This window comes from Ictalurus furcatus, chromosome 5, assembly GCF_023375685.1.
Source record: "Ictalurus furcatus strain D&B chromosome 5, Billie_1.0, whole genome shotgun sequence".
Classification (NCBI taxonomy): domain Eukaryota; kingdom Metazoa; phylum Chordata; class Actinopteri; order Siluriformes; family Ictaluridae; genus Ictalurus; species Ictalurus furcatus.
This window is the reverse complement of record NC_071259.1, coordinates 31753924-31769480: the sequence shown is the minus strand read 5'-3', so window position 1 is coordinate 31769480 and position 15557 is coordinate 31753924. Positions and strand designations below refer to the sequence as shown.

Genomic DNA, 15557 nt, shown 5'->3' with positions numbered 1-15557 from the left:
AACACTTAATAAAAGCACTCGTGGGAGGAAACCTGGAGAAGAAGAAAAACCTTCCGGTACTCGTTAGAGGAAAATATAGAAGTGCCATTTCTGCCAAATAAACAAATATAACACTTGACAGACTTATCAGCTTTGTTCTGTACTGCCCGGCTTGCATGCGGAGCGATGGCTACTGCTCAGCCAGTGGGAGGAACCGAGCTCGGAGCGGAGCCCGAGCGGGACACGACGTTCCCCATGAAGCTAGAGGGGGGAGCGACGTTTTCCACGAGGTCCGAGGGGGGAGCGAAGTCAACGTCAGATCCCTGTGCGTGTTGTTCCCACTGCGCCAACCAGAAGGTGCAGGTGTGAGTTGGAGATTTGGTGACTGCGATTCGGGTTTGATTTGCACCCTTGTCATGGGAGTGGATTCGGTCAGATCTCCACAAACGGGTGCGTGCAAAGGTACTAGTACTGCTGCTACGTACAGTGGCCCCAAAAAAGGCCTTCAAATATAACTGTATTAGAAAACATCCCGTCAAACCAAGTGGTATTTATTTTAAAGAACGGTACGACGAGCACACTTTGAAGCTAAACGTTTCCCAAAAGTAGTTGTTTAAAAATGTCAAAAAAAAAAAAAATGCATACTAAAAAAAAAAAAAAGGACTCAGACACTCAATAAAGGCTTCATGAACGATCAGTCACAGTGTTTTAGTATTGAGTTTGCCGTCCTTGGCTTCACAGAACGTCTCGCGAACAGCGTCTGGGCATGGAATCGGTCAGTTCTCGTAATACTTGTGGTAGAAGTTTCCTCCAGGTTTCAATCAATAAACGTCCCGTTCATCCACACTTGAGCATCGACGACTGACAACTTTCTTTTAACCGAGCTCATTGAGACTCAAAGGTTTGGTATCGGGTTCAGAAAAACAACAGCAGCCTGACCCATCTGTTTTATGTTTAGATAAGTGAGAGAGAGCGAGAGAGAAACATGCACAGAGAGAGTGGGAGCGAAACAGAGAGAGATAAAACAGAGACGGACAGAAAGAGAGGGAGAGATGAACAGAGACAGACAGAAAGAGAGAGAGAGATAAACAGAGACAGACAGAAAGAGAGAGAGATAAACAGAGACAGATAGAAAGAGAGAGAGATAAACAGAGACAGACAGAAAGAGAGAGAGAGATAAACAGAGACAGACAGAAAGAGAGAGAGAAACAGAGACAGACAAAAAGAGAGAGAGAGATAAACAGAGACAGACAGAAAGAGAGAGAGAGATAAACAGACAGACAGAAAGAGAGAGAGATAAACAGAGACAGACAGAAAGAGAGAGAGAGATAAACAGAGACAGACAGAAAGAGAGAGAGATAAACAGACAGACAAAGAGAGAGAGATAAACAGAGACAGACAGAAAGAGAGAGAGATAAACAGAGACAGACAGAAAGAGAGAGAGATAAACAGAGACAGACAGAAAGAGAGAGAGATAAACAGACAGACAAAGAGAGAGAGATAAACAGAGACAGACAGAAAGAGAGAGAGATAAACAGAGACAGACAGAAAGAGAGAGAGATAAACAGAGACAGACAGAAAGAGAGAGAGAGATAAACAGACAGACAGAAAGAGAGAGAGATAAACAGAGACAGACAGAAAGAGAGAGAGAAAGTGAGAGAGAGAGATACAGAGACAGAAAGAGAGAGACAGAGAGAGGGAAAGAGAGAAAGAGATAGACAGAAAGAGAGAGAGAGAGAGACAGGGAGAGAGAGACAGACAGACAGAGAGAGAGACAGACAGACAGGGAGAGAGAGAGAGAGACAGACAGAGAGAGAGAGAGACAGACAGACAGGGAGAGAGAGACAGACAGAGAGAGAGAGAGACAGACAGACAGGGAGAGAGAGAGACAGACAGACAGGGAGAGAGAGAGAGACAGATAGACAGAGAGAGAGACAGACAGAGAGAGAGAGACAGACAGACAGGGAGAGAGAGAGACAGACAGACAGGGAGAGAGAGAGACAGACAGAGAGAGAGAGAGAGACAGACAGACAGGGAGAGAGAGAGACAGACAGACAGGGAGAGAGAGAGACAGACAGAGAGAGAGAGAGAGAGACAGACAGACAGGGAGAGAGAGAGAGACAGACAGAGAGAGAGAGAGATAGACAGACAGAGAGAGACGGAGAGAGAGAGCTTGAGATAAAAACAGACAGAGTGAAAGAAAGAGGGATAAAAGATGACGGGAGAGAGAGATTGATAGAAAGAGAGAGACAGGAAAGAAGAACAGTATCTGTGAAAGGCTGGAGTGTGTTTCAGCAATTGCTGATCAAATTTTTGCGCGTACATTAACCGCTTCTGTCTGAAAAGAGCTGGAAACACCTCTCCGACTTCATCCCACAGACCCAAACACACACACGCGCACATTTTAACCCCCAACGTGGCTTATTTACTTCATCTGTATCATCACACCGTGACAGTTTCCTGTTATTTGTAAATCTGCACGTGCGTTACACGAATCTACAGCGCGATGGACGGAATTCTCAATACAACAATGATTTTTTCCCTCACTGTTAAATAATCCCACGTTAATAATCAGCACGATTGAAAAAAACCGACCAGATCCTGGCATTAACCCTCATACGAGCAGAAAATCCGAATCACCGAGTCACCGAGTGCCGAAACGCAGGATTATTCCGGTTTACGCCTTACGCCCTGCTTATAGCAGCTGTAAACTATCGTTTCCTCAACAGCCTCGCTTTCGTCTCTCTCTCCTGAAGTCGAGAAGGCCTGGTAAACCCCTGGTAGAAGACGCGATGATCTCACAGACCACTGACACTGTGGACTCCTTCCATAAACGGTATATAAACGTCTCCTCGTAAGGAAGCGTCACCGTCTCGATCAGACCTTCCCGTGCTGAAAAGAAAAACACACGGAGCTTGAGTTTAACTGAGAACATCACGTCACATCACACCTAGTCCCATCTGCTTTCTGTCTGGATAAACATGAGAGAGCGAGAGAGCGAGAAGAAGGCCGAGCTCTGTATTTTAAAAGATGCGATGTGGTTTGGTCAGAGAGCTGGAAGGATATTCAGGTCTGTCAGTCTTGTTTTGGTTTGTTTTTTTAGCTCTGTTCGACTCGGACTCGGTGTAAATCGCTCTGTAAGCTCAGTTTTAGGGTTCTGCGAGCACTACGGTTTCCAGCACTTTGTGGAGCTCGGCTTGGAAGCTGCTGTTTACGTGCGTCCTGGTGCCAGGCTCTGGGTTCCTGTTGCTGCGTGAAGGAGAAAAATGCGGAGGCTTCGTCGAGGGCAGGTGCAACCCTGACTTCAGATGGGGTTACTGCGATCGAGGACTCATTTGCACCCTTGTGGTGGGACTCGATTCTGCCAGAGCACCACAGACGGGCGTGTGCAAAGGTACTAGCAATTTACAGAACAGTGAGAAATGCAGAGACAAAATTTAAACAACAAATACGAATAAAGGTTAACAGAATACTTTAAAAAAATTAATAAATAAAACTGAACTATGATCAGATTTATTAATAGGAATATACGCTAATATTTATGATCAAGATTTGTAAAGTGCTTCAAAGCAATTGTCAGTTCGATCACTAAGGATACAAAGAGAAATGTCATGATGTGAGTCCATGGAGGCGGATGCAAAGGCAAAGGCAGAACTTCCTTTATTACACAAACACGGGGAACAGGCTCTGGACACGAGGACTGAAAAATAAACCCTAAGAAAAAGTGCTAAATAATCAATATACAGTGCATAAAAACAATAACAATCATGACCGGACCAAACACAAACACGACCTGAGTAGAATTAACGCTCCAGCAACTGAGAAGGAAAAACAGGCAACGTAAATCGAGCAGCAATCACTCAGGAAAATGAAAATACATGAGGATGGTTAAGACTGTGGTTTTCAAAGTGGGGGCCGCCAGGGGGCGCCCAGGAGGCCTCAACAATTTGTTGTGAAAAATAAAAAAACACGTGATTTTTTTCTTTCTCACTCTCAGACACACACACACACACACACACACACACACACAATCAATTCCTATTGTAATGTAATGTAAAGATGTAAGATGTAGTTATTAATAAATAAAAAAAAAGGGGCGATATATTCAGAAGTCTGTATTTTTAATGTGTCTTAAAGACATCTTGCAAAAGAGGGGCCTCGGTCAAATGTTAATACTAATTGGGGGGGCCTTGCCCTGGAAAAGTTTGGGAACCCCTGAGTTAAGACACGAAACGGACGGAGACAGCAGAAGTTGTTGTTCTGCAAAGGCAAACAGGCTGCCCTCTAGTGGCCAAAGATGGAACTGTACCTGTGGGGTCATGACGGAGAAAATTCGGTGATCGGCATGAAGAAAATAAACAACAGAATAAACAATAACACAATATAATATTTAAATAAGAACCTGTGCTACGCTTGTATTGGAAAATAATCCGTGACAGGAGTTACAATTTGCAAACTGTTACATTTTTTTAATTAAATAACAACACTTCATACATTTTTATTAATTTATAGTTACGTATAACGTTGTGGAATACCCGAAAAAACAAGTTAGTCCCTGTTCTCACTTATGCTATAGCAGGTTTAAACAGCCGTTCCATCACCAGTCTCCCTCTGTTTATTTATTTATTTATTTATTTATTTATTTATTTTTACTTTTCACAAGTTAATGAAACAAAAACAAAAGAAATCGCAGCCCGTCGTGTTACTGATAATCCGCGAAGTGTAAACTCCTCTGTCCAGAAGACGTCCGGAGAACCTAAAGTCACAGCTTTACTGTACTTCCGACTCCTTCAAAGCACTGACACTGGAGACTCCTTCCGTAAGTGTTAAGCAAACCTCTCCTCGCAGAAAAACCTGACCACTATTCCGTGTTTTGGTTTAAGTGATTTCTAATTTGAGAAGGGATTTAGGCGGAAACCGGTGGGTCGGATCGGTTGTACCTTTCAGTAGTCACGTTTCATTTGCACTGAGGAATCCTGCTTATCCGAAATGGATGGAATGTAATCCGATGATGCGTTAAAATCGTTATGTACTAAAAATGCATGCTGTACGTGTACAGATTATTCAAATGGATTCCTCTCTCTCTCTCTCTCTCTCTCTCTCTCAGAAGTACCAGACCACCTCGGTGAACATTTCACAGCTATCCTGTGTCCAATTCATACAGGTTGCAACATTCGTGTGGGAATTTGTGACTGTTATTCGGAAGAGTCCTGTCATTCATTCTTCCACTACGACACCTTTGAGCAATGCCGACAAGATCAAATAGGTGACACACACACACACACACACACACACACACGCACACAGAGAACCACTCACAGAAATTGGCCCTGTACCAAATAGTGCCGGAAGCCTAACGCTCCTTATCCGAGTCCTCACTTCGGTGACGTCGTCGAGGGGCGGGCCTTGAGTGTGTGATAGATAAGATCGAGAGCTCGATGCTGTGAAAGTGAGCAGTTGCGATTGTAGTGTTAAGCGTCATGCGCTGTGCTTTTGCACACCCAGGACATGTGTTCGCCTTCACTTCCTGGTCCTGTCTCCGCCCTTGTTTTTGTCATCGGTTGGTTCTCCAACATGTTCATCAAACTGTTTTCAGTTCAGCCTTTGATTAGTTCGTCTTGTTCGGTTAACGTGCACTTCTAAGCCTGTCTCTCGTGTCCCCTGTCCCTCGGTTTTGACCGTTCTGTTTGTACACCCATGTTATTAATGATCCCCGTTTGACATTGCCCACTCGTGCTTGGTCCAACCTTAGGGATCACCTTTAATAAACGAGCTGGAGGCATTTTCAGACACAGTCACAGTCTTAACGCAGACAAAATACTTGCAACATTGCATGCATCTACATCTCAGAAGAATCTGGCTGAGATTGTGTGTTTTTTCCTCACGACTGTTGTACTCTGTTCTGCAAACGTCCAAAAGAATCGTCTTGAAGTCGTTCTTTAACAGCAAATGATCGTGATACAGTACGAGCGCCCGAAATACGATGACGTTTTATCTTCGAAAGATAGGAGGCGTTAGCACTGCTATCCCCAATTGATCCCAGCTGCTGAATATGGACAACTTCGACACACGTTACCGATGACGTATATATTTCACTCGGATACACACAGCCGCACGTCAAACCTTCCAAGTTGCCAGTGCGTTCGTTTTCTAAGTTCAGTGAACGGAATTCTTTAATAACTCTACATATTTTTCACTAAGATGAAGAAATACACTACATCACCGGACAGCTTCCCAAAAGAGACAGACCTGCATATGTGTGTACGGAGTGGAACTGTGAGGTTCAGGGCTGCCAGTGTGTGTGTCAGGAGAGAAATTGCGACTTCAGGACGGTTCCAATGTCCGAGGCCACCTGCTGCAACGTACTGAGTAAGAATGCGTCGTTTTACCACAAAAAAAAAACCCCCAAAACAACTTTGATTAATATTGAAGCATTGAGGTTACTCTGGTTAAGTGGCTCACTGAAACTGTGACTTGTAGATCAAGGATGTTCTTTCTATCCTTTTCTCTCTCTCGCTGTCTCAGAGGAATCTGGGTGCCGTAATACGTCGTGTCCTGGGACTCCCACTCTGGCTTGTCCGGCAGACTCCTTCATTAGTGAGCCCCACACCGAACCCGGTCACTGCTGCCCTGTTGTGCCTGCTATGTGCACCTGCGACTTCCAGACCTGCGCTCCAAAACCCACATACTGCCCTAACCGCGGACTTCCCCGACTCGTCGCGAAGGGAAACGGCCACCCGGGGACCTGCTGCGACCGCTACGAGTGTGTGAAAGAAGGAGATTAATTAGCATGTGTAATATAATACACACTTTTATCTTATTATCCTTGTGAAACTAACCGTAACCTCGCTAACCGTAACCTTAACCTCAGTAACCAAAAGGAAACATTTCGGCTCTGGTAGATTTATTTTTCATTTCAGGCAAACACCTTGCTGTTTCATGTAATGCTCAGAATGCTTGATGTGCAAAAAAATCTGGAATGTACTCAACAATAAAAGAAACATTTCCAGGAAGAAATTGCCTCTCGTATTTATGAAGCGTTAACCTGAACAGTGTGAGATTAAGAAGAGAAGGAAAGCCAGAGCAAACACCTGGACGTATCGGACACACATTTCTTAGTGAGATGAGTCTAAAAGCAGCCAGAAAGCTCAAACATTAGAAGAACCAAATAAAAAGAGTCATTGGACTGCTTTTAGGACACTGCTTCCAGTTCTCATGAGTTTCTCATGAACCACTTCTTTAACAGCTCATCTAAACATGTAACAGTTCATGACCACCAACAAAAGGAACAGAGAAACAAACAACATGTGATGGGCCAATCAGAAACTTTCAGGCGTCTTTGGAACAAAAGATCCAGGCCTGTATGCCAGCGTTCCCAATAACCAATCGCTGATCACCACTGTTCTCAATAACTAATCACTGATCACCACTTTTCCCAATAACCAATCGCTGATCACCACTGTTCTCAATAACCAATCGCTGATCACCACTGTTCTCAATAACCAATCGCTGATCACCACTGTTCTCAATAACCAATCGCTGATCACCACTGTTCTCAATAACCAATCGCTGATCACCACTGTTCTCAATAACCAATCGCTGATCACCACTGTTCTCAATAACCAATAACTGATCACCACTGTTCACAATAACCAATCACTGATCACCACTGTTCCCAATAACCAATCACTGATCACCACTGTTCCCGATAACCAATCACTGATCACCATTGTTTTCCATAACCAATCGCTGATCACCACGAGAATTGGTTATTCTCAATAACCAATCAGTGATCACCATTGTTCCCAATGCATTTGCATGATTGTTATACAGTATTTATTATACAGCATTTATTAAACTTAGAAAAATGGTTATTAATTAATATTCTATTAACATATGTTGAAAAAGGTGACATTACTGTTAATGTTGTGTTTATTCTTTTTATTTGTGTCGACAAGCTCGTGTTAACTGTTTTCCCGGAACTAATTACACTTGGATAAAAGTTTTCCTACGGACAGATAATAGAGCAACATGACACGGTCACGTATTTCCGGCCAGCTCATCGGGTCCAAAATTGTTGACAACTTGTCATTTTTTTCCCCCAATCGTCTTCCGACCAACTTTGCTTTTTACACCGTGATTGGCGTATACGCTCTCGCCTTCTGCATCTTGATTGGCTGAGAGTCCACACTCCACCTATAAGCGACGAATCAATATTCTAGTAACCAATCATAGAGCGGAGGGCGGGATTTGCGCGGAATACGGGTAGGAAAAGTGGGCTACGTCATTTAGATAGCCGTCATCACCATCACCTGCAGACCGTATCGGCTCGGAGCGGTGCAGAAATTACAGGAAAATGGTGTTGTTTACTATGATCGCGCGGTTGGCGGATGGACTGCCTCTGGCCGCCTCCATGCAAGAAGACGAACAGGTTTAACCTTTATTTCATAAACACTTAGATCCTTGTGGTTTTAGTGCAGCTAGTTATGGCTAGCTAGCTAAATTAGCTAATCTCTAACCGCGCAAGAATGAATAAAACAACAGCGCTGTTTCCGTGTTTCCCTTAATAACATCAAAAATAACACTCATACACTGTTAAACCAAATGTTAACATAACGTCTGTAAATTAGCGAAGGTTGTTAACTTTTTTGTTTTTATTGGCTAATCTGTTTAAAATGATACCTCCAGGGCGATACGGAAGAAAATATCGTATCGCGATACTTACGTATGTTTTAACGATACACGATATATCGCGATGTATACGTTTTTAGTCGAAGCGACCAATGAGCTCGCAGATCAGCAGTGATAACGTGATTGATTGATTAAAATGCTTGTGGGTGTGAACCGTCTGTTATTTTTGTACGTACATGCGCAACACGGAGCCTGAACTGTAGAGTTGGCTGTAGGCTGTATTTTTCAGGTACTATCGAATCTTGTCAGAACTTCTTTCTTGTCAGAAAAAAAAAAAAAAAAAAGATGGTCAGGCCACACCCACAAAGTAATCTACTCTACTGACGGTGTAATATTTAAGGTAAACATTTGTAGAAACTCGGGGGTGAAAACTTTTGCACTGTAATGTATATTATCTGTAACTGATAAATTCGAGCAGTGAGTGTAGGTGTACCTTATAAACACGTATCGAGGTGTTGTTGTTGTGAACGAACAGACTAGTTTTAATCTCTTCCTTTTGTTTTTCCCTTGTGTTTTTTTTCCTCTCATGCGGCCGTGAAGGCAAGTGAGAAGGTTTGTTTCATCTTCTGCTTCATCGCCATACGAGAGAAGCTTCTCCACCAATCACACACACCGAGCGAGCGAGCGTTAACCCGGACTGCGTGCGCTGACATCCGCATAAAATAACCAAACTCCCTTCACTCTGCCATGTTTTGCCTCCACCCATCCCTCCACCCATCCTTCCATCTCTCCACCCATCCTTCCATCCCTCCATCCCTCCACCCATCCTTCCATCCCTCCATCCCTCCACCCATCCTTCCATCCCTCCATCCCTCCACCCATCCTTCCATCCCTCCATCCCTTCACCCATCCTTCCATCCCTCCATCCCTCCACCCATCCCTCCCTCCATCAATCCTTCCATCCCTCCATCCCTCCACCCATCCTTCCATCCCTCCACCCACCTTTCCCTCCATCAATCCTTCCATCCCTCCACCCATCCTTCCATCCCTCAATCCATCCACCTTTCCCTCCATCAATCCTTCCATCCCTCCACCCATCCTTCCATCCCTCCATCCCTCCACCCCTCCTTCCATCCCTCCACCCACCTTTCCCTCCATCAATCCTTCCATCCCTCCACTCATCCTTCCATCCCTCAATCCATCCACCTTTCCCTCCATCAATCCTTCCATCCCTCCACCCATCCTTCCATCCCTCCACCCATCCTTCCATCCCTCCACCCACCTTTCCCTCCATCAATCCATCCATCTCTCCATCCAGCCTTTGCATCTTTTTATCTAGGCCTGTCTGTTCATCCTTCCGTCGTGTCGCGTCTCTGACGTGACCTGATGGTCTTGTTGTCTTTCTGGATTCCGGTTCACGTCACATCATCTCCGGCAAATCACAATTCGCTCGTCGTAACACGTTACCGTTGCTATAGCGACAGCTCGTGCGGACGCCGTGCACGATCTGAGACGTTCTCCGCGAGAGGAGCCGTTTAATTTAACAATCACGGAAGGAGTCTCCAGTGTCGGCACAGAGGTAAAGCTGTGACCGAGGAGTTCTTCCGTTTTGTGTGACCTGATGAGCTGCGTTTATTTATTTATTTATTTGCCTCATTAACTTCCAAAGAGAGAACGAGGTCTTGCGTTACAGGTGCTCTGGAGTAAGAAAGAAAAGGAGCTAAACGTAAACAGTCCGAACGTCCGACGTGTCGTCGTTTAGTTACTGAGGGTTGTAGCAGTTGGCGGATTGCTGTTGCTGCGGTGTAAGAGGAATAAAACACTCCAGGGTGCGAGGTTGTAGGAAAACCGTCGACGTCAGGGTGGAAACAGGAAGTCCGCTTCATCACATCACTGCGTTGTTGATTCGTTTCCTACAAAAGACGATTAAAAAAATATATATATATATATTCAACCTCATTCCTGCTTTCACACGGTACGTCGAGTACCAGCACGTGCCTAGTGGGTTGTTACTGTGTGTGTGTGTGTGTGTGTGTGTGTGTGGTTTATCTCACGTGTGTGTTTTTGTGCAGATGGGTCGAGACATGCAGCAGTATCAGAGCCAGGCCAAACAGCTGTTTCGGAAGCTTAATGAACAAAGTCCAACACGCTGCACACTGGAGGCCGGATCCATGACCTTTCAGTGAGTCTCACACACACACACACACTCTTGAAACAAACTCTTAAACGTCCCAGATGTACAAGTTACGTCCTCACTTCCTGTTCCGTATCACGTTGTTTGACGGTGCCGAGAGATCTGACATACAGTATCTAATCTAATCTAATCTATTTCTCCATTTTAAAAAAAAAAAAAAATAAAGTTACCTGATAGAGAAAGGGGTGTGTTACCTGGTGCTCTGCGAGGCCGTGTTCCCCAAGAAACTCGCCTTCGCCTACTTAGAAGATCTCCAAGCCGAGTTCCACGAGCAGTACGGGAAGAAAGTTCCCACCGTCTCCAGACCGTACTCCTTCATCGAGTTCGGTGCGAGAGAAACTTTTAAAAACTTTTTCTTTTTTTTTTTTTTTAATTACTGCATACGTTACTATGAACAACACGTTCGAAAAGTGAATGTTGTGGTCTCGTGCTCGCAGACACGTACATCCAGAAAACGAAGAAGTCTTACATCGACAGCCGAGCTCGCAGGAACCTGGGCAGCATCAACACGGAGCTGCAGGACGTCCAGAGGATCATGGTGGCCAACATCGAGGAGGTGCTGCAGCGAGGAGAGGCCTTATCTGGTGAAAAATAAATAAATAAATAAATAAATAAATAACACTAACAACAAATCAGGGAAACTGCAACACTACTCACACGCACGATTAAAAATACACGAGTAACCGTTGCTACGGTGACGTTTCCTGTAAAGGGTACGTTTATTTAACATTTACGGAAGGAGTCTCCAGCGTCAGACGGAAGAGTTTACATGTTTCCCTGTCACATGACAAGCTGTGATTTTAAGTGAGATTAAGTCTAATCTCGAAGGTCCGAAGGACGCAGCTTTGGTTCGGTTTATTTGAATTAATTTGTTTAATTATTCGTGTTTGTTCTTTACTAACTCCACCTTCTCGTTTTCAACACGTCCAGCGTTGGACTCCAAGGCCAGCAACCTGTCCAGCTTGTCCAAGAAATACCGCAGCGACGCCAAGTACCTGAACACGCGCTCCACCTACGCCAAGCTGGCGGCCGGTGGCGTCTTCTTCATCATGCTCATCGTCTACGTCCGCTTCTGGTGGCTGTGAGGACCAGGACGAGGAGGCGGAGGGAGGAAGGAAGGAGACGTGACGGAGGAGGCTCGGATGTCGCGCCGAAGGAGGCGGAAAAGACCCGCCGTCACTCTCCCTTTCCTCAGAGACTGACGGTTCCGGCACTTTCTCTCCCCAAGCAGTTCGCTAGACTGAGTTACGATTCTTTGATTGTTCACATGTTGTATGTTTCATTAATTGATGAGAAAGATGAGTGAATGTGTGAGTGTTTGAGGAGATAGTGATGTGAATAAGAGCGATGGCGAGAGAGAAACCGCCCACCAAAACAAGAGCGCCACCAAGTGGACATTTTGCCTCATTTCACAATCATAACAAGGTCACTTAAAGGCTCATTCACGCTTTCACTCACTCACACATTCATTCATTCATTCATTCATTCATTTGCGCTCCGAATGGAGGGATTGCAGGTTTTTTCCCCCAGGTTTACACGCCATGTCTTAGGCAGTCAAGTACACGGCTGTGAAAACCACCACAGTGAGGAGGAAAAAAAAAGAAAAAAAAAAAAGACTCTCTGGTGTACTTTTGCCTTCCACTCGCTAATAACGCAGTTCCGTGTCTGATACCTGTACGTTTCAGTGTCTATTACGCTAATAAACAGCCGACGTTTCGTTTGTTGTTCTGTTCTAAATTCACCTCACGACTCTAACAGTAAAGAATGTTGAAATGTGTAGGAACGTCATAGATATCTACACGTTTAGAGGCTTTCCGGGAGTCTCTGGATTTTAAGCGGGCCTTTTATCCATACAGGCTTTGTCAAGACAACGTCAAGATGTATAAACTTGAGCTCAATATCCAAAATTTGTCGTGACCATTGGCGTAAAAGGGAAGAAATAAGTTCACCTAACTTCACTGGGCGATCATGTTTTATTTACGGTGCGGTGATTTAGAATACTTGTTTGTTTTGTAAACCTGCCCTTCCACTTTATTCTCACCAGGTGGCGCCATAACACCAACAATAACATAAAATACCCTTGCACAGGAGGTGTATAAACCCTTCTGTATATACTAGACACAGCTGTCGGGCACTTCTATAAGGAGAAATCACACGTATATTCATTAAATCTGTATGTCCTATACCCTTTGCAGTGCATGTCCACAGGGCGGACGGCACTAAACATCAAAACGCTTACCTGAAGACGCCCTGCATTACTTAAGGTGTGGAATATCTTCTATATAGTGGAGTAGTATATGGAGTAAGCATCCCATTTAGTGCACTTCACGACGGAGACTTTGTTCCCTACCCTACAGTACAGTACAGTATGTAGTGAACTTGTATATGGATTGTGTCCTGCCCAGTGTAGTGCACTTCAATAAAGATCTGTACCCCGTACGTGACGTATGTAGACGGTTATATCATTCATACTCTATATGCTGTGGTTCACTCGTGCAGGGAAAAGGGTTGCATTTGGCCTTCAGTCTCAGCCGGAAGAGAAAGAACTGTGTAGCTGACGTGAGAGAAGCTATTTACTTTGTTTCGCAGGAAGTGGGTAGTGAGGGGAAAAAAAAAAAAGAGAAGCAGCGTGTCGAGCTTTAACTGCAGGGCACAGGCCAAACTTTTCACCCCTACGGTTTTGGCCTGCTGAACGGGAAGTGCTAACGAAAACGAAAATGGCACAAACACCAGCTCTGTCTGTGTACGTGTGCAATGTGGGTAATGTGATGGATGCACGGAGTTATCAATAATAATAATAATAATAATAATAATAATAATAATTACTCTGGTATTCAGCAATAAAATTCAACCAAATGCACATGTCTTCCAGGATCACTGTGAACAACGGTTACAATGTTTGTTTGTTTGTTTGTTTGTTTGTACATTAGTTTGTTTGTCACAGATGGTGGTCTTTAATTGATCAGATCAGCTGTGTACATACCGCACATGACAGAGTACAGATCTTACAGGAGATTTGAGAAGAAGGAAGAGGACATGAAACAAACAAATGAGACGAGGCTGCAGACAGGCAACGGTATTTTTCGCTTTGTCTGACTCTCAAAGAGCCATGACTTCAACGGACCTGCGAAAAACATCCGTAAATACAAAATGAAAGAAATAATCCATTCCCAAAATGCGATCCGTACGGTTTTTCTCACCATAAAGGTTGTTGATCATCCAGGATGTGTTTTGTGTAAGATGTTTGCTTCTTTTGTAATGGCAGTGTACGTCTCTATAAATATCTGCTTCAAACCCCGCTCGTATCGTAGCATGTGATCTGTCCGGCTTTCACACAGACATATTGATGTGGTTAAGGAAACTGTGCGACACTGTAAATGCTATCACGCTACACTATGAACATGTACTATAAGCAGACGCTGGCTGAAAGCAGCTATCTTGGACATGCACGTAAAAAAAAAAAAAAAAACCCCAGTAGAATCATGTTTCTCAGCTCAGTCGATATGGTTCTGCTCCGAGGCCCCCGCATCGCAAAGAGTAATCCCTGAAAGTTCACTGATAGGATTGTGGGAGTCATGTGAAGCGAATATACAAAGATTTGTGCGTGAGATAGATTTGTTGCTTGCTTGTTAGCATCGCTAACGTTATCGTTGTGGCCTCAGAGAGGTAAACTTCAACCTGTCCTGAGAGAAGAAGAATAATACGAGTCGATGTATCAGAATAAGAATAAGAATCAGTCAGAGTTAGATTCAGATTAAGAATCAGATAGATTCAGAATAAGAAACAGTTAGAGTTAGATTCAGATTAAGAATCGATTAGACTTAGATTCAGATTAAGAATCGGTTAGCGTTAGATTCAGATTAAGAATCGATTAGACTTAGATTCAGATTAAGAATCGGTTAGCGTTAGATTCAGATTAAGAATCAATTACAGTTAGATGATTCAGATTAAGAATCGGTTAGCGTTAGATTCAGATTAAGAATCGGTTAGCGTTAGATTCAGATTAAGAATAGATTAGATTAAGATTCAGATTAAGAATCGGTTAGCGTTAGATTCAGATTAAGAATCGATTACAGTTAGATGATTCAGATTAAGAATCGGTTAGCGTTAGATTCAGATTAAGAATCGGTTAGCGTTAGATTCAGATTAAGAATAGATTAGATTAAGATTCAGATTAAGAATCGGTTAGCGTTAGATTCAGATTAAGAATCGATTACAGTTAGATGATTCAGATTAAGAATCGGTTAGCGTTAGATTCAGATTAAGAATCGGTTAGCATTAGATTCAGATTAAGAATAGATTAGACTTAGATTCAGATTAAGAATCGGTTAGCGTTAGATTCAGATTAAGAATCGATTACAGTTAGATGATTCAGAAAGAATCGGTTAGCGTTAGATTCAGATTAAGAATCGGTTAGCGTTGGATTCAGATTAAGAATCGGTTAGTGTTAGATTCGGATTAAGAATCGATTAGACTTAGATTCGGATTAAGAATCGATTAGACTTAGATTCAGATTAAGAATCGGTTAGAGTTAGATTCAGATTAAGAATTTGAATCAGAAATAAAAAAATAATTTAGTGTTAGCTGCAGAATCAGAAAAAGAATTAAAGTCAGATTCAGGATTAAGAATGAGTCAGATTCTGAATCACAACAAGAATCAGAAGCAGATTCAAAAGCTGCTAAATGAATAAATGTCAATGTAAAATCAAAATGAAAGTCAGTTTCAGAATCAGGACAAGAGTCGGGGTTAGAA

At 43.4% G+C, this 15557-nt stretch overlaps 2 protein-coding genes across 2 annotated transcripts; both read left to right on the top strand.

Annotated features, from left to right (window-relative positions):
• Positions 1–5987: 5987 nt before the first annotated feature.
• Positions 5988–6986, top strand: LOC128608340 (cysteine-rich motor neuron 1 protein-like). The gene is made up of 2 exons (XM_053626026.1): positions 5988–6348; positions 6505–6986. Exons 1-2 carry the CDS (start codon positions 6318–6320, stop codon positions 6762–6764), a joined length of 291 nt encoding a protein of 96 aa, XP_053482001.1. The 5' UTR covers positions 5988–6317; the 3' UTR covers positions 6765–6986.
• Positions 6987–8258: 1272 nt separating this feature from the next.
• On the top strand, positions 8259–14103 carry sec22bb (SEC22 homolog B, vesicle trafficking protein b). The gene is made up of 5 exons (XM_053626008.1): positions 8259–8410; positions 10683–10792; positions 10971–11131; positions 11242–11388; positions 11735–14103. Exons 1-5 carry the CDS (start codon positions 8336–8338, stop codon positions 11887–11889), a joined length of 648 nt encoding a protein of 215 aa, XP_053481983.1. The 5' UTR covers positions 8259–8335; the 3' UTR covers positions 11890–14103.
• The last annotated feature ends 1454 nt before the right edge of the window (positions 14104–15557 follow it).